Here is a 26,833-nt window from a genome sequence, read left to right as displayed (position 1 = left end):
GCCAGGTGTGGTGGTGCACGTCTTTAATCCCAGCACTTGGGAGGCAGAGAGAAATCTGAGTTCAAGGCCAGCTTGGACTCTACAGAGTGAGTTGCAGGACAGTCAGGGCTGTTACACAGGCAAACACTAAGATCGTCCTTTCTGGGGGAAATGAGGAAGGCTTCTAGAGGAAGGCTTCTGAGAGGCAGAGACATGGAGGCAGGGTGGAGTTTCTACTAGAGGTACAAAGCTTGAAGACAAAAGTCAGCATAAACCAGAGCTCAGCAGGGCACAGCCAGCAAGCTTTCCCTAGCGATGCTGAAACGGACGGGAACTGAAAGATTGCTGGAGAAGCAGCTTGATCCAGAGTGTGCTTCCAGGGCAATTACCTGCCTTATGGCTCAGAGGGCTGGACCATCACACGGGGAAGAAGAGTTTGGCCTCAGACCTGTCTGTAAGTGCCAGGCTGCCAGGCTTCGTGTGTGTGTGTGTGTGTGTGTGTGTGTGTGTGTGTGTGTGTGTGTGATTCTAGACATGTATTCTGGGGGTGCAGTTATCGGTCTCATTTTCCAAAACAGGAAAGTGAGGGGGTCAGAGGGATGAAATGAGTTGGCCTGTCACACAGCTAGCGCAGGTGGCACTTCTAAGACTCCAGGACTGAAGGGCTCTGACACCTCAAAGAGGGCCAAGTGAATAAAGATGGAGTCGACCTACCCTTCGGCGGGAACTCAAGTGTGCAGAACGTGGGGAAGGTGAGGGAGGACAGAGCAGTGTACCTGCTAATCCTGCAACTCCAGGAGTGCCTGGAAGGGGGCAGTTCCCGCAATGGGCCATTGCTGATGGTATTTTGGGGGAAAACAGAGCAGATATTGGGTTCAATCCTGGTGAGCAGCACCAGGGATCATAGATGTCCCTGCGGCTGGAATCAGAAAGGGTCCACAGAACTTTCAGGCACTGTAGGTTACAAGCAGCAGCCAACAGCGAGGAATAACTCACCCAGGTCCCCAACTCTTTCTCCCAAGACCTAAGCAGAGCACAGCAGGGATCTCAGAGAAGCAGAGGTGGGAACCATCTGCCCAGAGGGACTTACTCTGTCCTTTGGAGGCAGATTTTGTTACAGAAGGGGGCCTGGGTGAACGGGGAAGAGCAAAGAGTTCTCAGACACTGGCCTCATTCCTACTGCCAGCTGCCTCACAGGGTAGGTGAGGCCAGGGTTCAGCCCCTGTCAGGTCAGTCCCTTTTAAATGACTCCCAGTGGGTGACCATGCACCAGATAAATACCCCTGCCTGGTGGGAAAGAGGGAGGAGACCTAGAAACCAAGGGAGCTGAAGTTTCACAGCTAAGAGTGCTGGTTTATGTGGTCTAGGGTGGTCTTGGGGTGATCTTGAGTCCCTGATCCTCCTGCCTCTACCTCCCAAGTGTTAGAGCTACAGGTGTGAGTGGTGAAGCAGGGTAAACCAGTCATAGTTTTGGAGACTGTAGGGAAGACAGGAAGAAAACTGAGGTGGTTTGCATGGTCCTGCCACCAGTCTTAGACCCCCGCCCCCACCTCCACCCCTCTTAGCTGGCTTTTCACTGATGCCAAAAAGCCCTCAGCAGAGTTAGGTATCAGTCGCCTAGTTAATGAAAAGCAGGCAGAGGCTAGGACAACTTATTCCGCTCACTTAGGTCTAACCAGTCTGTTTGCCTTTCTAGCTAGCGTGGGCACTGCCTGCTCCATTCAAGCCTTGACACCTGAGCATTGGATCCCTAACCTTGGGTTGGGAGGTGGACTTAGGAATCGGAGCGGGTACCCCCGCAGCAGCCACCCACTGAAATAGTTCGAGCTTTGCCACATTCCCCAGACCTGACAGAAACTGCAAAGCACAGGACAGGATTCAGGGTTATAGAAAGCTTGGGCCCCACGGGCTCCCCCCACTCCATCCCCCGCCCCCCGCCCTCCCTTAAGTAAACATTCCTCCTAGAGTCAGAAAAGAGCAGAGCCGTGTGCTAGGGGAGGAACCGGCCTAAGGTTTTATCGCTCCGGCAACTCCGGGTGATTCATTGAGTTTGGACTCCAGGTTGTCATAGATGGAGGTACGCAAACACAACGGCCAGCTGAGAAGGCACGGGTCACTAGCTCCCTGCCCTCCTCCACCTGGCTATCCCCTCGCCTGTGACCAGCTGCCTCCCCTCCCCCTCGCGGGCGCCCAGGATTGAGCAAACACGCCCTGCCGCCTGCCCTGCCACCGGCTGGCTCCGACCGCGCTCCTGGCGATCCCCCAGGCAACTGGGCGTCACGAGAACCCGCACCCTGAGACCCAACGCCCTGCCCTCCCCCGAGTCCCCAGGGCCCCTGTCAGGCCCAACAACCTCTCCCAAGCTCTTGCGACTTGTCCCCTCCGGGGATACAGCACAATCCGACCAGACCCACTCAGTGCTCCAAAGACAGCGCAACCCACTCCCGTGGGATCCCAGGTCCCCAGAGAAAGTGGCCGGAAAAAAAAAATCTCTTGTTTACTGGGCCACAGAGGCCTCAGCTGGGATTCGCTTCCCTATTTCTGCGGTTTCTTTTCAGCAGATTCCTGGGGCTGGAGGAGAAAGGGTGGATCCACCCGGTAGGGATTGGGGGTGTGGTTCAAGGGAATCTGAATTCGCGGAAAGGTCTCTGGACTGCGGGAGAGGCCAAACTCGGAATCAGCAACAACGTGGCCAGGAGCGCACAGACCACAGGGATCACATTAAACACTGTACCTCGGGGAACAAAATTGAGAAGGCTAATTAGGACAGGTCACCACAGGGAACCGGAACGCGGGGAGGGGAGGAGGGGAGCCCGCAATGTAAGAAACTCGGGCGTGGAGTAGTCAGGTCGACAAAGACACTGGCCAACAGTCCGCAGAGGTTCTGGACTCAGTCCACAGAGTTAGGGGCGTGCACTGTGGCATTCCCTCGTGATCTTGGAGACTCCGCTCTCCGGGAAGGATCACGCACGAAAGAGGCGGACACTCCGTGTGTGCTGTGTCCACGTGTGCAAGCTCGCGAGGCAAGGGGGCGCGGAAGCCGTGACAAAGACGAACTTTGTGTCTTAGTGTGTTCCTCGCTCCAGCCGGGAGCAGCGGATGTGTCTCATGGGAAAGCCAGGACAAAAGTGACAAAGGTTGGGTGTCTGTTATGAGGAGACGCGCCAAGGTGGCCACCATGCGTCCGTGGGTGCGTGCGATAACTGAGGGATACAGCCTAGGGGTGTATGGGACTGCACCCAGAGCAGCTTTCGGGAGAGAAAGGCGAGTCCAGAAAGTGAGTACGCGCAAGTGTGCGCGCGCCCGCGTGTGGGGGCGTGGCAGTAAACAGCAACAACCCACTCGTCAGTTTGGCCAGAAACTCGAATCTCCCTTCCCAACCCAAAAGTGCACGGCGGCTGAGCCTGGAGGTGAGTCGGAGGGGGCAGGGCCGGGCGCGCTTTGTTACTGGTGAGGATTGCTAGTACCTGGAGCACTGCTGGCCCCGGAGGAGCGCCCCGAATGGAGGTGATGTCACGGTGATGTAGCCCGGCCCACCCTGGCCGAGAAAGGGGAGCGCTGTGCCTGGGGAGGCGGGCGGGAGAGCGAGCCACTGAGCGCGCGCAGCTCAGTCGGGGGTCCGGGGGAGGCAGGCCCCCGCACCTCTGCTCCGGCCTGGTCACCCCCCCCCCCGCCGTAACGAGCTCTGGCCCTGCGCCCTGCTTTGAGTCCCTCCTACGCCCGCGGGCGCCCTGCCTGGGGCCGAAGTTGGCTCTATGCGGCGCGCTGGAGCGGGCTGGCTGCGCGTCCCAGGTAAGGGCTGCCTCCTCGGCCGGCGCTCCGCCCTTGCCATCGGCCTGCAGGAAGGGCTGGGTCCAGCTGTCTCGGAAAGGGACTGGGCCAAGGCCCCTGGTGAGAACCCAAGGGGCGGGCGACGATGCACCCACTCTGCAAGTTCGCAGAAAGTTTCCAAACCTGAGCCATCTGGGAACTTAATGGCTCGGGGAAGCCAGGTTGTGCGGCCGGAGGTGTACGGCCAGGGGTCTGAGTGTCCGAGGGGTGTTGCTCTACCCACTCTAGCAGCAGGAGGACACGATCGCCTGTGACTGTAGGTTGGCGTCCTTGCCTTATTTCTTGCGGTGCCTGGGGAGGGCAGCTTTCTGTGACCAGAGGGATTAGGAACAGAGAGCCTGGCCCTCTGCTCTTTCGGTTCAGACTTTCAGGGGCGTGAGAGCGTAGACTCAGTAGCTCAGTTGGAATAGGGAGGCTCAGGATCTCTCCGCGGGAAGTTTGGAATTTCAGAGGCCTACGGCTCCTCTCCTTGTGGAGGCCTAGGTTCTGGCTCCCATCTCTTAGCCACCCCTGGTTTTTCCAGAGCGCTTTCTGTTTCCACCTCGCGCCCACACGTTTACACTTACAAAGTTCTAAGTCACTTTAGACTTCACGATCTTGATCCCGAAGCACAGACACGAGAATATATAGAAGCGTGGCTTTGTGTTCCTGGAGAACCCCATCCCCCCAACAATGTCTGTTCTGTGGCTGGGAGAGAGTGCTGTTGGGGATGGGGGTGGGGCACATTCCAAAGCGGAGAGCAGACCCTTGATTGCTTAGAAGATCTAAGACTCAGCGTGCTGGGGTATTCTGGTCTGGGGAAAGGGAGGACCGTAAACGGGCCGTGGCTCCTTCCGTGCATTAGCATCTCTCGAGGTCCGTTCTTACCGGGTTGGTTAACCAGCCCATTGCTCAGAGAGGGCCAAGAAAATAGGACTTGTCCCGAGACTGAGAAAAAGAGGAAGTGGTGGATAAGAGGATGGAGGAAGGCTGTGGCCAAGTGTCCACCCGTCTTTCCAGGTCGGCTGCTGAGGGGACGCAGCTAGGGAGGAAGAAGGATGCTCTGTGGTGTCCCTGGCTGAGCCATTCCTGCATCAAATGGAGTTGTGGGTGGCCATGGTCTTTGGCTTGAGTCAAGCTGTGTAGCCTTGATCCAACTAGATAACCTTCTTTCCCTCGGTGGGGTGTGTGTGTGTGTGTGGTGTGTGTGTGTGTGTGTGTGTGTGTGTGTGTTCATGTGAATGCTGGTGGGAAAGATGAAGGGGATGCTCTTCTTCCCAAAAGGTGAGAAGGCTATGGTCTGTTGCCTCACCTGTAACTTCATAAAACCGGCCATGGCTGGTAGTCTCAGCGACCTGCCTTGCCACGGCTCCTCTGCTCCCCCAGAAGACAGGAGGAGGGAGGGGATTTAGGAACTTGATTTCACTGACCTGAGTTGGGGGCTGGGTCATCTTGACTCCGAGGAAAGGCTGATTAGAAATAGTTGTAGGACTGATTCTAGGGAGGTGAAGTAAAAAGCTTTTTTGCCCAGAAAATAATGGGAAGTAGGGTCTTGTCTGCAGGCTGTTAAGGCTTCTAGGGCAGGAGGCCCTGTCCCACTCCTGGCAGAGAGGGATACTGTACCCTGTGTTTGAAGGGTAGAAGATATTACAGAGGATACCAAGCCTCTTCTCAACCTCTCAAGATTTAGACCTGGTAGGGGAGGTGGGTCACATGATCCAAAAGTTTAGGCCTCAAGAGGTTCAGTCTAGATGTTGGGTGTGTGTTTGTGTGGGGAGACTATCCACAGCAGGGGCAGGTACACAGGGAGCTACTTAAGAGCCTTTAGGTTGAACTTGTCTTCCCTGACCACCTTTTAGGTACCATCATTTTTTTAGATTTATTTATATATTTTATGTATATGAGTACACTGTAGCTGTCTTCAGACACACCAGAAGAGGGCATGGGATCCTATGACAGATGGTTGTGAGCCACCATGTGGGTGCTGGGAATTGAACTCAGGACCTCTGGAAGAACAGTCAGTGCTCTTATCTCTCCAGCCCTTAGCCACCATCTTAAAAGGTAGGTAGCAGGTGGCTAAAGAAAGACAGTTAAGAGCAGTGGCTGGTCTCGCAGAGCACTGGGATTCAGTTCTCAGCACCCATGTGGTAACTGTTTAAAACTCCAGTTCTGGGGATGCCCTTTTCTGACCTCTTTGGGCACCAGACACATACAGACATGCAGGCAAACTCTTCGTACACATTAAAAAAAAAAAAAATCAAATGAATCTGGCTGAATATCTATCTACTCCAGGACTGAAGGATTGGTCCGAGCTCTTCTGTGATTTCTTCTCTTCATCGGTCTTCTTGTTGTTGCTGCTGGCTTTTTGGAAGCCAGGGTCTTACCATGGAGCTCTGACGGTGCTGGAACACACTATGTAGACAGGGCTGTCTGTGCTCCCTAGGTTTAAAGACATGATGCCTGGCTCTCTTCTACTGTCTTGCTCACCTCAGTGACCTCTGTCCTACACAGGGGAGAGAGTCCAGCTGAACTGTCCCAATTTTCCTGTCTTGATTGTTTCCACCCTCCCACCCCAGCACCACCACACACTTCTTTCTGTTTTCTTCGGAAGCAGAAGAATGAGGCTTTTAAGGGTAGGAATGGTACATTTCCCAGGAACCCAGTTTTCCACACTGGTGGTTTGGTGACAGAGGTGAGATGTGAAGGAACAGGTCAAGGCGGAAGCTGCTCTCCTGTAGCAAAGGTAAGAGGAAATAGGACAGGATTGAACCATTCCCTAATCCTGGCCCCAGCGTCTGTGGGGATGCTGGGAACTTCACCTTCTCCCTTTTCCCTGGGGAGGGAAGCCAGGACCTTGTACTTGGACGTGCCCACAGTGTCCTACATCCCTATGACCTGGCTATTATCAGATGTGAACCTGTAGCAAGGCTTGTGACATCCTTTCCTCCTGTATCTCCCTAGTCCCCAGATCTGTGTGGGTATTGAGGGAAGGGGGTTGCAGGACCTGGTGGTGGCAAGAGTCTCTTAGATCCGACCATCATGGTGCTTCCTTCAGCCTTGGTCCTTACATGGGATGAATTTGGCTTCAATAAACAGATCGCTTTGTGCTTTTGTGAAAGCATAACCCTCTCGATGCCTCGGTCAGGTTCAGAATGGCTTGCAGCGGCTCCCCATCTCCTTGAACAAGGCCCTCGCTCCTTCCCACCACCACCTCTCACACAGGCGCCACCGCTTACACAGTTTTCTTGCTCAGAATTTGGGGGCCGGACTTGGGGTACTGACATCTATTATTATCATTTTCTAGCACAATTTATTTTTTTTATTAACTTACTACTACTAGCATTCTTTTTGTTTTGTATGTATGTATGTATTTATGTATGTATATATGTACGTCCGGACACCGTATGTGTGCCTGTTTCCCAGGGAGACCAGAAGAGGATGTCATATTGTCCCCTAGAACTGGAGTTACTAATGGTCGTGAGCTGCCATGTAGCTGCTGAGAATCAAACTCCGGAAGAGCACCCAGTGTTCTTAACCCCTGAGCCGTCCCCCAGCATTAGCATTCTTGGTGCGTTTTTTTGATAAACACTGAATAAAACCCTTAATGTGGTGTTTTCAGATTGTATCCCGAGTCTTCCTGTATCTATCGCCACCTAGTTTTATTATTACTTCATTTATTTTTTGGCTTACTTTTTAGTTTGGAATGTGTGTGCAGGCACACATGGAGGCCAGGGGACAACTTCCAGGAGTCAGTTCCAGGTCCGGAGAATTAAACAAAGGTGGTCAGGCTAAGCCACAAGCACCTTTACCACTGAGCCATCTTGCCCGCCCGTTATTTTAATTTTTAGTAGGTTATCTCTAACCAGGCGTACTAGTCGTGAACGCCTTTAATACCAGCACCCAGGAGGCAGAGAAGAATCTCTGTAAGTTAGAGGCCAGCCTGGGCTACAGAGTGAGTTTCAGGGTAGCCGGGGCTACACAGGGAGATCCTGTGTTGAAAAATTCAGATTATATTTATAATTATTTGACAATTTCATGCATGCAAACAGTGCATCTTCTGTAGGCACCTCTGGCGCATTCCTCTCCCTGCTTCATGTTCGTTCTCTCTTTTCCTTGTTAATCATCTACTAAGCCTGTTGGAACATTGACTGATCTTGCTGGCTTGATCTTCCACTGGTAATAATGGCTGGAGTGAGTTCCTGGGTACAGTGGCCATTTCATGTCCAGAAGTCAGCCTTTCTCAGCATTCCTCATATCCTCTGGCTCTTGACATTCTAGAATGTTCCCTGAGTGGGCCTACCTTTTTTTTTTTTTTTTTTTTTAAAGATTTTATTTATTTTATGTATGCAGTACACCATCACTGTCTCCAGACACACCAGAAGAGGGCATCAGACCCATTTGCTGTGGTTGTGAGCCACCATGTGGTTGCTGGGAATTGAACTCAGGACCTTTGGAAGAGCAGTCAGTGCTCTCAACCGCAGAGCCATCTCTCCAGCCCTCTACCTTAGTTTTTGAGACAGGATCTTTCCTGAACCTGGAGCTCATCAATTTAGCTAGACTGGCCGTCCGGCAAGCTCCAGCGATCCTCCTGCTTCTCCATCTCCAGAGCTGGGATTACAGGTGGATACTTTACATGATGGTGGAGATCCAAACTCAGGTCCTCACGCTTACACAGCAAGCTTACACTGACTGACGTATCTCTCCCTCATGCTAGATAGGTATACAAGTCACATCCCTAATTCCCAATAAAATACTTGAGACTAGGTCTTCTCTTGTCCCCTCTCTTCTCTCTTCTCACCCTCTTACTCTCTGTCTTCCTGGAGTACTTCTCATAAATAGCGCATTTATCTATCATTTTTTGCATACCTATCAATGTTAGCATCAGGCCAGCGACTTTATTTGACTATCTTTGTGTTTTCCAGAACTCTAAAAGCACTTGGACCTTGTCTCCTGAGATACATAGTAAATACTGGCAGACTCAGAACAATTACCTATTCTTTATCCCTACCCATGTCCCAGTCCTGGATTGAACCCAGGGCTCTCACATAGGTTAACGCTGTATGGCAGAGTTATGTCCCGGGTCCCGATTGCTTTCACTAAACTACTGGCCCAGGGAGATGGGGTGAGAAACCCTTCCAAGGGCCGATGCTTCTCGGCTGTTCTCAGGGTTCCATTCTAAATGTGTAGGTGCACCTCACAGTCTAACTGTTGTCTGTTCACTGAAACACTGGACGTTTAGGATCCTTGATCTTGTTACCGGTGAATTATTCTCTGGTGGCTGGGTATAACTCTTTCCCCGTTAATTCCCGTGGTCATTCTCTTCTCAGTACTTGTAAATACCGGTGACACTTTATTTATTTTTTTTTATTTTTTTTTTTTTGGTTTTTTTTTTCGGAGCTGGGGACCGAACCCAGGGCCTTGCGCTTCCTAGGTAAGCGCTCTACCACTGAGCTAAATCCCCAGCCCCCCGGTGACACTTTATTGATTTACCAATATACAGTCTCGGTGCAGGGGAAGTGAACTTTCGAATTAGAAATGGAGGGCAACCAGCTCCTAAAATAGTGCTCTTAGGAAAGCAGCTACACACTTATTTAAGTGTGTTTATGATTTTAGGAGTTAAAGGTAGCTGCAGCTGAGGAAATAGAAGGCTTAAGCTACATGAATTTTTATTTTACTTATTTTTATGTGTGTGTCTGTGGGAGTTTATATACCGTGTAAGAACCGTGGAGGCCAGAAGCGGGCGTTAGACTAGGGTTACAGGTGATTGTGAGCTGCTGTGTGGCTGCTGGAAACCCAACCCAGGTCCTCAGTGAGAACAGAACATGCCCTTAACCACTGACCTAGCTAGCGCTCTAGTCCCCTGACCCTCGTTTTTTGAGACAGGATTTCTTGTGGCTCAGACTGATATCTGGTTTATTATGTAGCCAAGGATCTTCCTGCCCTACCCCCCAAGTGCTGGGATTACAGGGGTGTGCAACCGTGAGGGGCACTGAAATTTTTTCAAGGGGCCAAAGCTGGGGTGGCTTAAAGTACTGTAATTCCAGCACTCTGGAGTTGAGGCAGGGGGATTGACACACATATTTGCAGCTGTTCCAGGCTATCACTTGGACTGGTTACTTTTCCAGAGGACCAGTTCAATTCCCAGCACCAATATGGCTGCACACAATCATCTGTAACTTGAATTCCAGAGGCACTGACAGCCTCTTCTTGCCTATATTATGGAGCTGCGTGGGCATATTGGCAGGCAAATCACCCATACACAATTTTTCAGTAAAGAGCAAAAGAGGGGAATGGGAATAAAATGTGAAAAAGAGTTGATCAGTTTATTAGGTTAATTTTTTTTTTCTTTTTTCTTTTTTTCGGAGCTGGGGACGGAACCCAGGGCCTTCCTGAGCTAAATCCCCAACCCCTATTAGGTTAATTTTATTTAAATTTGTGCATTAGTTACTTTTTCCTGTTGTGACAAAGTAACCAACCGGAAGCCCACTTAAGGAAGGGTTGGTTTTGGCTCAAGGGGGCGGGGCTTGAGGCAGTTGGTTACATTGTATCTCAAGTCGAGCAAGCAGAGAGCAATGAGTGCTGGTACTTGGCTTACTCTTTCCTTTCTCCTTGGAAACACCATCCAAGGGCATGTCGCCACCCACATTTTGGGTGAGTCTTCAATTAACCTAGTCTAGATAAGCTCTCACAGCAATGTTCAGGCTTGTGTCGTTTCCTATGATTTCCTGACTTTTCATTTATCAGTTACGGTTGGGAATTTTCTATCAAATGGATCTTGGCATTTTACCTACACAAAATTAGCCAGGAGTGGTGGCTTGAGCCTATAACCCCAGTACTTAGGATGGTTGAGGCAGGAGGATCGCTACAACTTTGAGGCCAGCCAACTCCGAACCATCATGTAGCTTAAGTAGCAAAGTCCTGCCTCAAGTTTAATAATGAATGAATAAATAAATAAATAAATAAATAAATAAATAAATAAATAGGCGTTGGAGGAGAAGGCATTTAGTAACATAGCGCCATGCCTTTGCTGGCCACTATTAGGCAGGAGAGATCTTTCTTTTATTTCTTTATTTTTTTCCTCTTTTTCCTTTTCATGTATCTATATAGATGAGGCTGCACTCAGACCCCCTTACCTCTTCCTCTCAACTGCTGGGACTAAAGGTGTGAGCCACCATGCCTGCCAGCTACAACCAGTTTCTTGAACATGTAAGATGGCTTACAGAGTTTGGGGCTTTGTAATAGTCTCTTTTAGAGCCTTTAAACATTCCGTGTTAGATCTCTGTCTTTCCACGGCCAAAGCACCTTATAGAAGATAGAATTTATTGGTGTTTGCTTATAATTTCAGAGAGTTGGAGTCCATGATCCTGCATGGCAGTGGGCAGGCAGGCAGGTGGACTGGCAGGCAGTGGGCAGTGGGCAGGCAGTGGGCAGTGAGCAGGCAGGCAGGTGGACTGGCTGGCAGGGGGCAGTGGGCAGGCAGGCAGAGGGCAGTGGGCAGGCAGGCAGGTGGACTGGCAGGCAGTGGGCAGTGGGCAGGCAGGCAGTGGGCAGTGGGCAGGCAGGCAGGTGGACTGGCAGGCAGTGGGCAGTGGGCAGGCAGGCAGGCTGTGGGCAGGCAGTGGGCAGTGGGCAGGCAGTGGGCAGTGGGCAGGCAGTGGGCAATGGGCAGGCAGGCTGTGGGCAGGCAGGCAGGCAGGCGCTGGAGCAGTAGCTGAGAGCTTACTTCCTCATCTTCAAGGAGGAGGCAGAGAGATCTGACTGGGGATGCCTGGACTTTTGAAAACTTCAATCCCACCCTCAGTGACACACCTCCTTCAGCCAGACCACACTTCCTAATCTTTTCCAGTTCCACCGAGAGGGAACAAACATTTGCATATAGGTGCTTAAAGGGACCATTCTCATTCAAACCATTACGTTTCCAAGTAAATGTCGAGCTTTGAATGGAAAATTTGTGAAGTGTACCTTTTTTGGGGGATGGGTGGTGAGCGGGAAGCAGTGCTAAGGATGGAACCTTGAACATTGTACACGTGACAGGAAAGTGTCCCACTATTGAGCTTCTCCCTAGTCCCCCAGATTTGATCTTGAATTTCTCTTCACCGGTCACACCCTTTACTTCACCCAGGGAAACTGTTCAGGGCAGCTAGCTAGCTTTGGTTTTCTCCTTTGGCACAAATCTGCACCATTCAGTATGGCTATGGTGATCAAGTGGGGTGATCTGTTACTTTTCTTCTGGTGTTAATAAAATATAGACCATTTCCTCCTTTTTACTCCAATGTCTTAACATCTTCCATTAGAGGCTAATCCCTTAGGGGTCTTGCTGTCTTTCTCCAGTTCTTGATGTGTGTGTGTGTGTGTGTGTGTGTGTGTGTGTGTGTGTTTGCTTTTGCTGTTAATTAGTTTGGTCTTTTTTGTTTTTTTTTTTTTTTTTCTGAAATGGTTTCTCTTTTGTTTTTTTCTGAAATGTGTACTCTTGGCGGGCCTGGAGCCACTCTGTGAACCAGGATGGCCTCAAACTCACAGATCCTCTGGTCTCTGGGATTAAAGGCGTGTACTACCATACCTGCTCTTGCTGTTTTTTGTTTTTAAAGAAACTTACTTTCATTTTGTGTGTGAGTCTTTTGCTTGCCTGTATGTCTGTGCACTGTAAGAATAACTGATGCTGGCAGAGGCCAGAAGAGATCAGATTCCCTGGAGTGGAACTGCAGATCGATGTGAGCCACCGTGTAGGTGCTGGGAACCCAGCTGGGTACTATGAGCAGCTGTACTATTATCCTCCGAGCCATATCTACAGCCTGAATCTGCTTATGTTATTTTTTTCTTAAGATTTATTTATTTATTCTATATTAAGTACACTGTTGCTGTCCTCAGACACAGCAGAAGAGGGCGTCGGATCCCATTACAACATGTGGTTGTTGGGAACTCGAGGACCTCTGGAAGAGCAGTCCGTGCTCTTAACCACTGAGCCATCTCTCCAGCCCTATCCTTTTCTTTAGTATTAAGGTAGACAATGAACTCTAGAGGCCGAAGAGGAAAGTTAGGAATAAAAGTGAAAAACCAAAACCAGTCTTGCTATCCTGTGCCTCTGATCTTAGCGTACAGGAGACAGAGTCAGAGTCAGCCTGGGTTATGTAGTGAGTTCTGGGCCAGCCTGGACTGCATAGCAAGACCCTGTCTTATGAGTAAACAAACAAATAAATAAACAAGAAAGGGGTACGTAAGCAAACTAAGGACAGCAAGCCTGGGAGCAGCAGCCTCTATAGTCTCTCCTTCATTTCCTGTCTCCAGGTTCCTGCCTTGGGTTCCTTTGAGGATGGATTGTAAGCCAAGTAAACCCACTCCTCCTCAGGTTGCTTTTGGTCCTCATGTCTTTCAAAGCAACAGAAAGAACAGCTGAGAAACTAATCTTCGGTTATTTTTTCCCTAGCCGTAGGTTATTCCTGCTGTAGGTGCTAATTAAGTACTTGGGTTGACTGGAGGAACGCACGGCTGCGTGGCTGTATTAGTCAGGGTTCTCCAGAGAACAGGAGGTACAGAACGTATATATGGCTTGCAGGCTATGGTCCAGCTGGCCCAACAATGGCTGTCTACCAACAGAAGAGCCAAGGATCCAGTAGTAGTTCAGTCCTCGAGGCTGGATGTCTCTCCAGGGCTTTAAGAAGTAGGCTCTAATGGACTCTCCAGTGCGAGTGAGGCAAGCAGGCAAAGAGAAAGCTTTCTTTTGTGTCCTTTAGGTAGGCTCCCAGTAGAAAGAGGTGTCTCAGTGGTTAAGAGCCCTGACTGCTCTTCCAGAGGTCCTGAGTTCAAATCCCAGCAACCACATGGTGGCTCACAACCATCTGTAGTGGGATCTGGTGCCCTCTTCTGGTGTCTGAAAACAGCTACAGTGTATTCATATATAATAAATCTTAAAGAGGAAAAAGACAATAAGAATTAGAGAGAAAAGAAAAGGTGGCTCGTCCCACTTCAAAGATGCCAATTAGAAGTGGAAAGTGGGTGTACCCACTTGATTTACTTAAGAAAAAAATTCCACTTGGTGTGCCCGGGTTGGGTGACCTTCACCCTCTCAGAGAAGGAATGGGGAAATGGGGGAGGAATTGTGAGAGGGGGTGACCAGGTTAGAATGTAAAGTGAATAAATAAAATTAAAAGAGGAGGAGGAGGAGGAAGGGGAGGAGGTAGGGAGGTGAGGAGGAGGGAGGGGAGGAGGAAGATGAAGAAAATTTGCAGACTTTAGTTAATTCCAGATGTAGTCAAGCTGACCACCAAGAGTAACCATTACCATGACCTTCAACCTTTCTAGGACTTTGTTGACGGGCACCATAACTGACCTGAGCCCTGGAAGCCCCAAGGCAAAAAGCACGGCGCTGTGTAGTGGTGTGTTTGGCTTCTACAAGAGCTCAGAGAATATTTAAGTCCAGGTTTTGAGGGCACTGAAAGTTCATTGTTAGATTTCAAGGTTTATTTTTATTTTTATTGTATGTTATGGTTTATATGTGTTGTGCATGGATATACTACATGTACTATGCGTGTAGTGTGCTTGAGGACACTGGAGTCAGACCCCTGGCAATGGAAGCCACAGACTGCTGTGACTCATCATGCGTGTGCTGGGAGTCAAACGTGGGACCTCTGGAGGAGCAGCCAGCTTTCCTAACCGCTCTCTCAGTCAGTTAGGACGTCTCTCCTTTCCTATGGTTAGGAATAGGGATGACAGCTGGTCGTGGTGGCTCATGCCTTTAATCCCAGAATTTGGGAGACAGAGGCAGGCAGATCTCTTGTGATTTGCAGGTCAGCCTGGTCTACAGAATGAATTCCAAAGCAGCCAGGGCTGCTATTGTACAGGGAAACCTTGTTTCAAAAAAAAAAACAAAACAAGTACAGGAAAACAGGAGTAGGGATGAAAGATGGGCCTCCTCTCTCTACTGAGATAAACTTTCATGACTTTTAGGTTAAGGATTCTGAAGAGCTGGACCGGTGGCTCAGTGGTTTAGAACATTAGTCTGCTAGAGGACCTATGTTCAATTCTTAGCACCCACATCATGGCTCACAACCGACTGTAACTCCAGTTTCAGGGATCCAACACTGCCTTCTGGCCTCCACAGTCACCAGGGACACGGATACTCAGACATACTTGCAACTGGAACATCCATATACATAAAATACAGTTTTTAAAATTAAGGATACATAAAATAAGGATTCTGACGCTTAGAAGAACATGTTTCCTGCTCAGTTCTTTTTTAGGATGGGGAAGGGGATGCAGGGGATACTGTGCTCACTGAAGTCTGACCTTGGAGGACTGATTTTGTCTGTTCTTCTGTCTCCAGGGACCCAGCTGAAGCCTGGCCTAGGAGCCAGGATGGCCACCCATAAAACCTTGCTGATGTGCCTAGGACTGCCTCTCTTCTTCCCGGGAGCCTTGGCCCAGAATCATGCCCCACCTGGCTGTAGCCCAGACCTGGATCCCCTCTACTACAACCTTTGTGACCGCTCGGGGGCCTGGGGCATTGTCTTGGAGGCAGTGGCCGGGGCAGGCATCATCACGACCTTTGTGCTAACCATTATCCTCGTGGCTAGCCTTCCATTCGTGCAGGACACTAAGAAGCGGAGTCTCCTGGGGACCCAGGTGTTCTTCCTGCTGGGCACCCTGGGCCTCTTCTGCCTCGTGTTTGCCTGCGTGGTGAAGCCGGACTTCTCGACCTGTGCCTCTCGACGGTTCCTCTTTGGGGTCCTGTTTGCCATCTGCTTCTCCTGCATGATAGCCCACACCCTCTCCCTTAACTTCCTAGCTCGGAAGAACCATGGGCCCCGAGGCTGGGTTATCTTCACCGTGGCTCTGCTGCTCACCCTTGTGGAGGTCATCATTAACACCGAGTGGTTGATTATCACCCTAGTACGGGGAGGCGGCCAGGTTAGCACCCCGGGCAATGGCAGCGCCGACTGGACCGTGACCTCTCCGTGTGCCATCGCCAACATGGACTTTGTCATGGCCCTCATTTACGTAATGCTGCTGCTGCTGGCGGCCTTCCTAGGAGCCTGGCCCACCTTGTGTGGCCGCTTTAAGCGCTGGCGGAAGCACGGGGTCTTTGTGTTGCTCACCACGGCCACCTCCATTGCCATCTGGGTGGTGTGGATTGTCATGTACACCTACGGCAACAAGCAGCACCATAGCCCCACCTGGGATGACCCCACACTGGCCATTGCGCTCGCTGCCAATGCCTGGACTTTTGTCTTCTTCTATGTCATCCCTGAGGTCTCCCAAGTGACCAAACCCAGCCCAGAACAGAGCTACCAGGGGGACATGTACCCGACCCGAGGGGTGGGCTACGAGACCATCCTGAAGGAGCAGACGGGCCAGAGCATGTTTGTGGAGAACAAGGCATTTTCTATGGATGAACCAGCCTCAGGTGCGGCAAGACGTTGTATATATCTTTGTGTTGTGTGTGTGTGTGTGTGTGTGTGTGTGTGTGTGTGTGTGTGTGTGAGAGAGAGAGAGAGAGAGAGAGAGAGAGAGAGAGAGAGACAGAGAGAGAGACAGAGAGAGAGACAGAGAGAGAGACAGAGAGAGAGAGAAACAGACAGATAGACAGAAAGAATCTCACAGAGCCTAGGCTGGTCTTGAACTCAGTATGTAGCTGAGGCTGGGTCTTGGAACTGATCCACTGATCCTTCCTTCTCCTAGTTTTTTTTTTTTAAAGATTTATTTATTATATATAAGTCCACTGTAGCTGTCTTCAGACACACCAGAAGAGGGCAACAGATCTCATTACAGATGGCTGTGAGCCACCATGTGGTTGCTGGGATTTGAACTCAGAACCTCTGGAAGAGCAGTCAGTGCCATTAACCACTAAGCCATCTCTCCAGCCCTTGGGTTTTTGGTTTTGTTTTTTTTTTGTTTGTTTTGTTTTTGTTTTTGTTTTTGTTTTTTGTTTTGGGAAACAGGGTCTCTCTGTGTAGCTTTGGCTGACCTAGAACCCAATCTGTTGACCGAAACTCACAGAGATCTGTGTGCCTCTGCCTCACAAGTGCTGACATTAAGGCCAACACCCAGTATTTCAGCTTTCTTTTTTTTTTTTTTTTTTTTAAAGATTTATTTATTTCATGTATGTGAGTACACTGTAGCTGTCCTCAGACACATCAGAAGAGGGCATCAGATCCCATTACAGATGGTTGTGAGCCACCATGCGGTTGCTGGGATTTGAACTCAGGACCTCTGCAAGAGCAGTCTGTGCTCTTAACCACTGAGCCATCTCTCCAGCCCCCAGCTTTTGTTTTTTAAAATGACATTTATTAATTTACTTATTTATTTATTTAGTCGGTCTTCTCTTTCCTACCATGTGGGTTCTAGAGACTAGGCTTGGGTTGTCAGGCTTGGTGGCAGGTGCCCTTAATATGGCCGTGCCAACTTTTTTTTTTTAATTTATTTATTTTTTATTGGATATTTTTTTATTTACATTTCAAATGTTATCCCCTTTCCGGGTTTCCCTTCCATAAACCCCCATCCCATCTCCTCTCCCCCTTCTTCTATGAGGGGGCTCCTCCACCCACCCACCCACCCACCCACCCACCCTGTGCCGACTTTTATCCCATGTCCTTTACTCTTGGCAGGGAGCCCTTTCTCTTTAAGAAAAATGTCTGCAATTTTCTGCTTTGAAACCCCTGTGTTTGGCAGTGGGAGAGTTCCCATGTAGCAGACCTGAGACCCCAGTTCAGTTTCCAGCACCACAGACAAAGCTCTCCATGGCCCATAGACCTGAGCCGTATTTTTTTTTTTTTTTTTTTTTTTCAGAGCTGGGGAGCAATCAGGGTATTCAACGCCTACCACTTAAATAACCCCTGAGAGACTAGATGGAACGTTTATCGGGGCTCTGGGCTAAGACTAAGACGGGCAGCCCTCTCAGGCCTGGACCAGAGCTCTGCAGGACCCCAACTGTTTATGTTGATGAAGATGTGTTGGGGGCATTAGACTCAGCCTGGTTATCCCACACTGGCTCTGGGGTCTCTGACAGAAATTCAGTTAAGAGGCAATGGGCATGCTATCGTCAGATATCCTTGGGTCTTCTGTGCACACTGTGTGGCCCTCAGACTTCTTGCTTTGTGGAAGGTGGTGACACATGCACAGTCTGTGATCTTGGAGATGACAGCTTTCCCCACACCGGGGTGGCTTCTGTCCCACAGAGACATTAAGACGTCATTAAGGAAGCCAGAAAGAAAGAGGACGAAGGCAGGGGCTGGGAGGTGTAGCAAACCCTGCCCCAACCCTTGCTCCTCCCTCTGTACTCCTTTGGCAGGACGGAGCGTTCTTGATCTTTTTCTTCTCATGGAGTTATTACTTCTAGGCTTGTAAGCACTTTATTTATTTCATTTTTTTCCCCCGCAGTGGAAAAATCAATACCATGGGCCGAGCACTTAGGCTGCAGGGTCCCTCAGCCCTGGAGGAGAGAGCTGAATCCCCGGCCTCATCAGGCTCGTTACCAGCTCTCGTCTAATACCCCAGTGGTGCCCAGCATGGGGAAACCCACACCAGTAGGTGCAGAGAGTTACAAATCTGTCTGGGTGCTTGCCAGGGGGCCCAGGATAGGTGGAGTGCCAAGGCTCCCTGGCTGGGCCTTGTGTGGCTGTACGGTGACACCGTAGCCACCCATGTTCTGGGAGGACATGGGCACAAAAAGCGATGGGGTTTCAGCTGTGTTTCCCCTTGCGCCTGGCCGTGGGTCTATGGTGGTAGAGATGAGAGCTGGAGGCTGGCCATTTTGGAAGGCAGCCCAAGGCCCATGTGCCTCTGGCCCTGAGGGTAGATAGGGATGTGAGGGTTGCTGACAGCGTATTTTTTTTCTGAGCTATGGGGAGGGGGGGTGTGTGTGTGTGTGTGTGTGTGTGTGTGTGTGTGTGTGTGTGTGTGTGTGTGTGTCTCCCAAGCAGGAAGCCATGCAGTACTTCTCTGTACATCTAAACAAAAGAACAGATGTGGGAAGGGGCACCAGGTCCACTGACTCACTTACAGGTCACCACTCCCCGGTCAGGACCCCAGGGCCCCATTTCCCTAAACCCAGAAGAGTTGCTTGGGCTGGGGAGTGGGGCGAGAACGGACAGGAGATGAGTCCTGAAATCTTCAAATCTGAGCTTGTTTTTCTCTACAGCAAAGAGACCGGTGTCGCCTTACAGTGGCTACAATGGTCAGCTGCTGACCAGCGTGTACCAGCCCACCGAGATGGCCCTGATGCACAAAGGCCCGGTGAGTGGGCCCCTCAGGTTCCAGTGACCTGACTGAGAGAGCCACAGAGCCCAGCCTGTTTTTGTTGTAGAGGCTGTGTAGACTGTGGCTGGGTCGAGGCATTAGGGTATGGTGAGCTTCTCCTGGGGGCATTAACCCTACCAAGCCAGGGCTCTAGCACAATGCATGGGACCTGCCCTGAATCACTGGCATCACCCACTGCCGGAGGCCAGGCATGTGGCGCATACCTGTAATTCTAGCACTCAGGAGGCAGAAGCAGGAAGCTTGAGTTCAAGGACTACAGCCTGCACCACCAGCCTGGGCCATATGATACCCCATTTCCATGCCTTGACCTTATACCTCCCCTGGGCTCTGGGAGCAGTACTCCATTAGCTCAGGGGGCTGTGGGAACAGGAAGGACGTGGAGTAGACTCCCATTCCATATGTGGTCCTCCCCTCTGCTGGCAGTGGTTGCCAGAGAGGTCAGCGACCTGCCTTGGCAGGATTCTGGGAACAGGAAGCCAGGAGGTCAGCAGGGTGCCGTTCCCATCCGTTCCTTCCCCACCTCTCCTCTCCCGGGCTAGGAGCAGGGGATGGCTGGCCCGTGTGTCTGAGACTTCCAACCCCAGCTCTTTTTCTAGTGTGAAGCTGACCCCTGGAGCAGTTTCCATTCACACTGTGAGCTCTGTGGAGCGGGGGCCCGGCCTCCTCTCCCTGAGTTGGGAGGGTGAGCTGAACTGGGCTGCTATTTCTGCTCCGTTCTCACACCCCTGGCCCACCGACCGACCGTCAGAGTGATGGAGAACTTGCTGACACTGCAGACTGGGTCTGAGGTGGACGCAGCATTGTGACTTGCTTTTGGGGGTGGGGGTGGGGAATCTGGACATGGCGGAGTGGGGGTTGACATCATCTGGTGGCTTGGCTTCTGTCTAGAAGGGAGTCCCAAGGCAGATCTACAGGGGACTTCAGGGCTTTCCCATCCCAGTAGTTAAACATCTGCCAGCCTATCTCAGGATGGGGCCCAGCTAGGGAGTGGGGATCAACTGGGGCTGGGGCTTTACAAACAGTCCTGACAATTTTGGTGCATTCCTGAGTTGAAGATCCCAGAACTAAGTATCCCAGACAGCCAGGAGTGGTTGGATGTTCTAGGAAGGGATATACCACCTCCAGCACCACCCTCCCCACCCCCACCCCTACCCCCATGATCCTGGGAGCTTCAGAGTTTTGGTGGTAACGTCTGTCATACATTGTGATAAGACAGGTGGGACCACCCCAGGGGTTCCTGTTCTTTCCAGGTAGAACATTTGGGGCCAGGTTTCTAGGCCAGATTTATATGAACCAAGACCTACCAGAAGGGTAGCAGGTATTATAGTGACAGTTTAGGGAATCAGGGAATAGACTTGGAGAAAGGGAGCTCCCACGTAGTAGCAGTCAGGCAGCAGCACCTGAGGTTTTCACAAGAACCCAGGAGCAGGAACTCAGAGACAGGGTCTCCTGGGAAGCCCCGACGTGACCAGGGAGCTTCTTCCAAACCCAGAAGGCCCATTCTCTATTTCTAGGGGTAGAGTCATCTGTTCCATCCTGCCAGCAGGGCCCTGGAGGAATGGGGGTGGAGGGGTCGAGAAGTGGGAGCTGGCAGGCCCAGCCCTGCAGGAAGCTGGGTATTTGTGCCTTTGCCCTGGCGGAACCTGGCTCCCAATACCCTGACTGTGAGACCGCCTGTTCTTCCTTCCAGTCTGAAGGTGCGTACGACGTCATCCTCCCACGGGCCACCGCCAACAGCCAGGTGATGGGCAGTGCCAACTCAACCCTGCGAGCTGAAGATATGTACATGGTCCAGAGCCACCAGGTGGCCACGCCGCCGAAAGACGGCAAGATCTCTCAGGTCTTTAGAAATCCCTATGTGTGGGACTAAGGCAGCAGCTGTGGCCAGGAGGATGCGGGCCAATTTAGAGAGGGTCCTTGGGACCTGGTTCGGGTGAGGGACCACTAGGGACCCTATGCTCTGTGGCTCCCTTCCCTCCTTACTGGCTCAGGGTAACTTATGCCTCAGGGTCAGATCCCCTCATCTGCCAATGTTTGGGTGTGTGTCCAGGAGGGCCTCTCTCACTCAGTATTTGTGGAGTCCAGGCGCTTGCCCTGTTTCATGCCAGGGCCACCTCTGGTGATCTAACTCTATCCAAATAGTGTTCTGCTTGGGATGGTGGCTGGTTCTATGCCCACGCTCTCCGGTGACACCTACAAGCCTCCATTGAGCTCAGAGAGAATGCCTTGGGCTGGATCCCACTCCTCTGTGAGGAGCAAGGGTGCCTAATAAACACATTTCTGCTTTATTAACTCTCGCTTTGGGCTTGTGGTTTCTGACTGGGTTCTTACTTCCCGTGACTCCTTCCTTTATCCAGTTCTTAGGGCTGATGCTCTTTGGGTTCCTGTAGTAAGGGGCTGGGGCCTCCTCGGGGCAGGGCTCTCTAGTGTGTCTGCCACCGATTATGTCAGAATGAGTATCTGGGCTCTTCAAGTCTGGGATGCAGCCCTACACCTGAGTGTTCCACCTGGGTCTCATCTTCGTCTGGCTATATTAAGAGACAGAATGGGGGAGGCAGACCCACCAGTGAGAGGTTCTAGGGTTAGGAGCAGGGGGGATCCGTTCTTCTTGGCCTCTCCCACTTAGCACGGGAAGGTGAGGCAGGCTGCCATTCTGCTCCAGGTTCCGAGATCATGCTTCCCAGCCTGAGTAGGTTGGCTTGTAAGTGGGCCTGAACTGTTTAAAATGACGGTTCACAAAGACAGGAGGTCGGGCCTGTCCTGGTTGGTTCAAGGGTCACAGCATCCATGTGCTTAAGATTTAGGGACCAGTAAACGTCTCCCACAAACAGATGGGGCTCATCTCTGTGGCCGGTGGGGCTGGGGGTCTGGGTGTGGGGGAGGACAACATCAGGATATGACAGTCTTTCCCTCCATTTCTAGAGCCAAAGTCTCAGAATGCTGTCACGTCAGGGTTATATGGGACTTTAAGGGTAGTTGTCCCAACCTCTGATAGTAAGCAAAATGACCTAGTCTGGCCACAGAGCCTCAAGGTGGCTGGACCAAGACTGGCCAGACTGATATTCCCAGCTTTTGCCCTTGGCTCTCCCTGGGATAAGCCAGACTGGTGGCCTGGGCTCCGAGCTGCCTCTATTCCTTACGGATGGGACAATGTTCTAGTGCCAGGTCCAGGTTCTTCAAGGGGACTTGAGAGCCTGCCCATCCCCGGCTTGGGAATGTTTGTCCCCGACTAGCCAGAAGCTATTTTCTGACACCAGTTGTAAGGGGAAAAAAATAGCTTTTTGTTGTTGTTGTTGCCGTTGTTGTTGAAAGAGAGAAAAGGATTATTGGAAGAAGACTTCTCCCCAACTTCTATATTTAGATGGCATTGCTCCCTGAGGACTGACCGGGCCTTTTTTTTTTTAAATTTAATTTTATTTTAGTACAATTCAGTACTTGGGCTATGAGCAGTAGACCCCTCCCTTTTGACTCTTGTTCTTTCTGGTTACTTTAGGATCAGTCCCCGAAAAATAAAACAAGATGGTAGATGCCCTCTTCCCTGGACCACACCTCATCCGGATCCCTCATTGCTCTGCATCCAGCTGAGCAGGGCCCAGCCGCTTTCCCATCTTTGTCCTTGGAGCTGGGAGGGACCAGAGGCCACCAATTTGAAGCAGTGGTCTGAGTGGGGACCTTGGGATAGGCCTGAAGCATGTGACTGGTTGCTCATAGGGCCACATATCCCTTTGCCCATCCCAGCTTCCTGGTACCCAAGAAACTGCAGCTACCAGGAGTTAACTGTTGACTCTCATCTCCTGCCTTAGCACATCGCCCAGGTCACAGAGTCTGTGTCCCTATGTGGTTCTCCGGGTTATTGTCCCACTGTGAACATCAGTTGCGTGATGGACCCTCTTGGCCGTGTTAGTAACCTGTTGCCCCTTCCTCTACTTAGGGCCTGCTGTACCTTCTAGACTTCCAGAAGGTCACCGGCTAGGTTGGTCAGGCTGTTTCTCATGACCTGAGAGTCCCAGGTCTCAGCAGCTTTGAACATGGACTGAGTCTCCTCTACCTTCAGTGGGTTGTGTCCCCTCACCAGGGCAGGACCAGTCTGCCTGTTCTGTTCTCCCCGCTGCCCATCATCATGGAGATGGCAATAACACCTGTCCCACCTGGGGAAGCTTTTGTTGTCCAGCCCTGCCGCACAGAGAACCCACATAAGACTTGAAGAGCCGGTGGGCCACGGTGGTGCCAGGGCTTTGTACCATTTCTGTACCTCGGCTAATCCCCTCGCTGAATCTCCTCCAGTCTGCTTTTGGCTTCTGCACCAGCTCCCAGGGTAGCTCCTGGGACAGGTGCAGATGTGGACGTCTCTGAATTACCCGGCTCTCACACGTTCTGGAGGTACCTGCTTGGCTATCAGGAGATAAGTGGTTGGGGTCTGGGAGTGCCCTTCGGAGACAGTGGGTGGGAGTCAGGGCTGCATTCTCAGGGTGAGTTGAACCTTTCCTGCGTCCGACTGGTGGGATGGGTCCAGGACTTCAGGTTGCTTATGGAACGATGTCTACCTCAGCTTGGGCAGTGGACGCCCTTGGGACACCTAGACCTGCTCTACTGTTTTCATCATTAGAGGAGTGTCTTTGGCCTGAGGACGTGCACCAGAGGGACCCGATGTCCACTCAGGTCAGAGAGGGCCATTTTCAGGCTTGCAAGCTGCTGACACCGGTGGCTGAGACGGTGTCATGGTACCGGACCCTGGAATTGAGATCTCCAGAGCATCACCCTTCCTTCTACTCTTGGGTACCACACAGAGCCTCTTCTGGGGGCACCCCCTCTGTGTGCTAACCTGGCCCTTAGCCCAGCGCTGCTGAGCCTCAAGGTTGAGGTAAAGATGAGTGGCTTCCTCGTGCTTAGTTCTCATGCTGTTTCCCAGCAGCCTGTGCCTTTGATCGTCGGGGGACAGGTTCTCACAGAGTAGGACCGTACCTGCAAATGTGACTCTTCCTGCCTTGAGCTCTCTGCTGAGTGAGAATGCGCAGTCCTTCTGCAAGGGAAAGGGGGGTCTCCATTGCACCTCATGCTGTTCTTGATCTAGAGCCCCGAGATCCGCCACAGTAAGCAAGGGACTATTTTGCTGTCTCAAGCGAGTCCTTTAGGACTCAGAAAGCTCCAGATCCCTAGGTGTGTCGCCTGTGGTGGCCGTGTTTATAGTTCAAGTCCTGCCTGCAGCTCAAGCTGGGGAGGGATGGGTTCCTGGAGGATGCAGGCCTGCCAGGATTTGGGAGTGTCATGGTTACCCTGCGTCTTCTAGTTCCTGTTCAGTGGAGAAGTACTTTTTTTTTTTCTTTAAGGAGGGCTGGGGACCTCCCAATTAACAGCTCTGTATCTTACACAAGCCTTGAATGGGGAGACATCAAGTAGGTCCAGGCTTGATCTAAGCTTCTCATTTGCAGGCTACTATCCCTTAATAGATGTCACACCGACACTGTTAAATCCCGTAGTGGATGTAAAGCGAGGCTCAACCTTGTAACTGCTCAAAATTAAATGACTGCCCTTTCTTTGTGAGGGGGTTACTGCCTCTGTTCCTGTGTGTTTCTAAGTGATTGTGGAATGTCTGTTGGCCAGCCTGCCTGACTCTCTCCCCAACCCCCCCATCTGTGCTACAACCGGTAACAGCTGTTTGGTTGCAAGTAACCTCTCTCCCGTTAGAGACTTTAAGGGAGAAAACCAGGCCTCCGAAAGATGCGGAAAGATGTTCGAATTCTCGGCAGGGGACGGTGTTGCACACCTTTCTTTAATCAAGTACTTTGGAAGACAGGCAGGCAGATCTTTTGTGAGTTCCAGGCCGGCCAGGAACTCACAAGATAGAAGAAAAACAAACATTGAATTCTTAACCAGCCAAGCAGAGAGACAGACGGTTCCCACACAAGATGTAGGAGGGGTGTGGTGGGAAAGGGGACACCCTCAGATAGCTTACCCAGCTATGCCTGGCATGGTTGGGAGGCAGGGCACAGACCATTTCATCTTTACAAAATGCTTTGTTCACAGAAAGACATGCTGGGCCAGAGATGAGCACAGCTGCCCCAGGCCTGGGGGCCCCGTCCTGGCCACACCCAGCTTGCTCTTGTGGCCCATTGTACTTGTTCGGCAGCAGCACTTCAACTCCTCATGGAAGAAAGCAAGAAACAGAAGGGTTAGCCAGCTTGCCCGACTGTCACCGCACAGACGCCAACCAACATTCTCACCAAGACCAGCACCCCCCCTCTAGCTCTGCAGAGGGCACACCAAGGTCGTGCTCAGGGGGCTGCTAAGCAGACTTCCTGTCTGCTGTCTCAGGGCTGGGTCCTTCAGGAAGCTGCAGCCCCGTTTACAGCAGCAGCATGAATTATTTAGCTCTCTGCACCAGCCAGAGAGCTCTGACCTCATCCTCCTTGGGCCCTGTGCGGCTCTGACCTCATCCTCCTAGAGGAAAGGTATCCGTTAATAGCCGGGAGTGGGGGGTGATGGGTCCCATTGGGGTGTTCGTAATGAGGCGCGGGTCTCTTTGAGACCAGCACTCTCAAAGAGATTCAGTGAGCCTTGTAGCAGAAAGTGTCCACGGAGTGAAGAGTTCTATAGCGTGTGTAGAGATCAAGGGGCGATTATGAGCTGTGGCCCTGCACAACCCCTTCCACCTTCCCCCAGTCGCCGCTCATCTGTAAAACAGGAGTGACAACCTTTGGACACACAAAAGAGCGCTCACACACAAAATCACACTCAAGCATAGCACTCAAGTGTGTCCTCCCTGCACTATCGGGCATCTGGACTGGGCCATTTGCTGTCTGTCCTTGGACAGAGTGGTTGCCATAACTGGGTTGGTGCTTGGAGGTATAGGCTGGTATAGTTTGGCGGTTCTCTGATGTGTCAGGGGAAACATCTTGGTGGGTAGCCTACTTGTAGAGGAAATCCAAGTAGCCAGACTGGAGTGCAGGGACCAGACAACTGTCTCCCAAGTACCCATAGGGGCATCAAGAGGAATGACTGTAGTTCTTCTTTACAAGGAAAGACCGGCTCTGAAGAAGTTACGGAAGCTTTGACTGACCGTTCCAGAGTGGCAGTCACTCTGGGCCACAGGGCCCCCTCATGGCATGGGCTGCCTCTGTCTTGCTCTGTGTCAAGAGTCGGGAAGACACAGCAGTCTGTGCCCGAGGTCTACAGTAGAGCTAGCCAGAAGGCAGGGTTGTGCCTTCCACAGAGGAGCGGAGGGGGTTAGGAGGCCCATCCTAGCCAGCTGTCTGCCCGCAGGCTCGCCCAAGCCAGGGAGAAGGGGAGATGCTCCCTGGTGTGAATATAAAAAGAATCACCTTCCCAAGGCACTTGAGGGAGCAAGGGGTGGGGACCTGGGAAGGTTCACGCTGAGCTCCAATCCAAAGGTTCAGAGAGGACCCTGCCAGAACTCCAGGGTTCTGGGCTCCGGCATCCTCTGCCTCCTTTTCCCTCTTTAAATACCCCAACTCCCTCCTAGGCTCCTGGGGTGTGTGTTTTGGCCTGATGGGAGGTGGGCCTGGAAGTCTGGAGCTCAGCTGTCACTCTCCTTGTAGGGCTGCCTTCTCTCACCTATGCCCCACCCTGACACCCGCAATCAGATCCCCCTGAGTGCCTGCCAGACATCACTAGCTGCCCCTAGCTGTCTCTGTGCCTGCCCAGCCCTGGGTGAGGATGGGGAGGGGGGATAGGTAGGAGTGTTGGGGTTGTTGGGGGTAGCCCACAGTGCCCCTATCCTGCTCTGCTAGCCTCCCCTCTAGGGATCTGGTGTAGAAGTCTCTGTCCCATTCGT

The 26,833-nt window shown here is 51.6% G+C and overlaps 1 protein-coding gene across 6 annotated transcripts; it reads left to right on the top strand.

The window, feature by feature from the left end:
* Positions 1-2,683: 2,683 nt before the first annotated feature.
* On the top strand, positions 2,684-24,601 carry Gprc5c (G protein-coupled receptor class C group 5 member C). 6 transcript variants are annotated; one of them, XM_032913433.1, is made up of 5 exons: positions 2,684-3,389; positions 15,110-16,189; positions 18,923-19,017; positions 20,732-20,881; positions 22,535-24,601. In XM_032913433.1, the coding sequence occupies exons 1-5, from the start codon at positions 3,131-3,133 to the stop codon at positions 22,565-22,567; spliced, it is 1,617 nt and encodes a 538-aa protein (XP_032769324.1). In that variant the 5' UTR covers positions 2,684-3,130; the 3' UTR covers positions 22,568-24,601. The 6 variants fall into 6 exon arrangements, with proteins under 6 accessions (XP_032769324.1, XP_032769329.1, XP_032769323.1 ...); XM_032913438.1 differs by having other exon boundaries at positions 3,083-3,256; XM_032913436.1 differs by lacking the exon at positions 2,684-3,389 and adding an exon at positions 3,398-3,486.
* The last annotated feature ends 2,232 nt before the right edge of the window (positions 24,602-26,833 follow it).

The sequence above is a fragment of the Rattus rattus genome, chromosome 9 (assembly GCF_011064425.1).
Source record: "Rattus rattus isolate New Zealand chromosome 9, Rrattus_CSIRO_v1, whole genome shotgun sequence".
In the NCBI taxonomy this organism is placed as follows: domain Eukaryota; kingdom Metazoa; phylum Chordata; class Mammalia; order Rodentia; family Muridae; genus Rattus; species Rattus rattus.
Note: the sequence above shows the minus strand (reverse complement) of the source record. Positions and strands in the feature narration are given on the sequence as shown.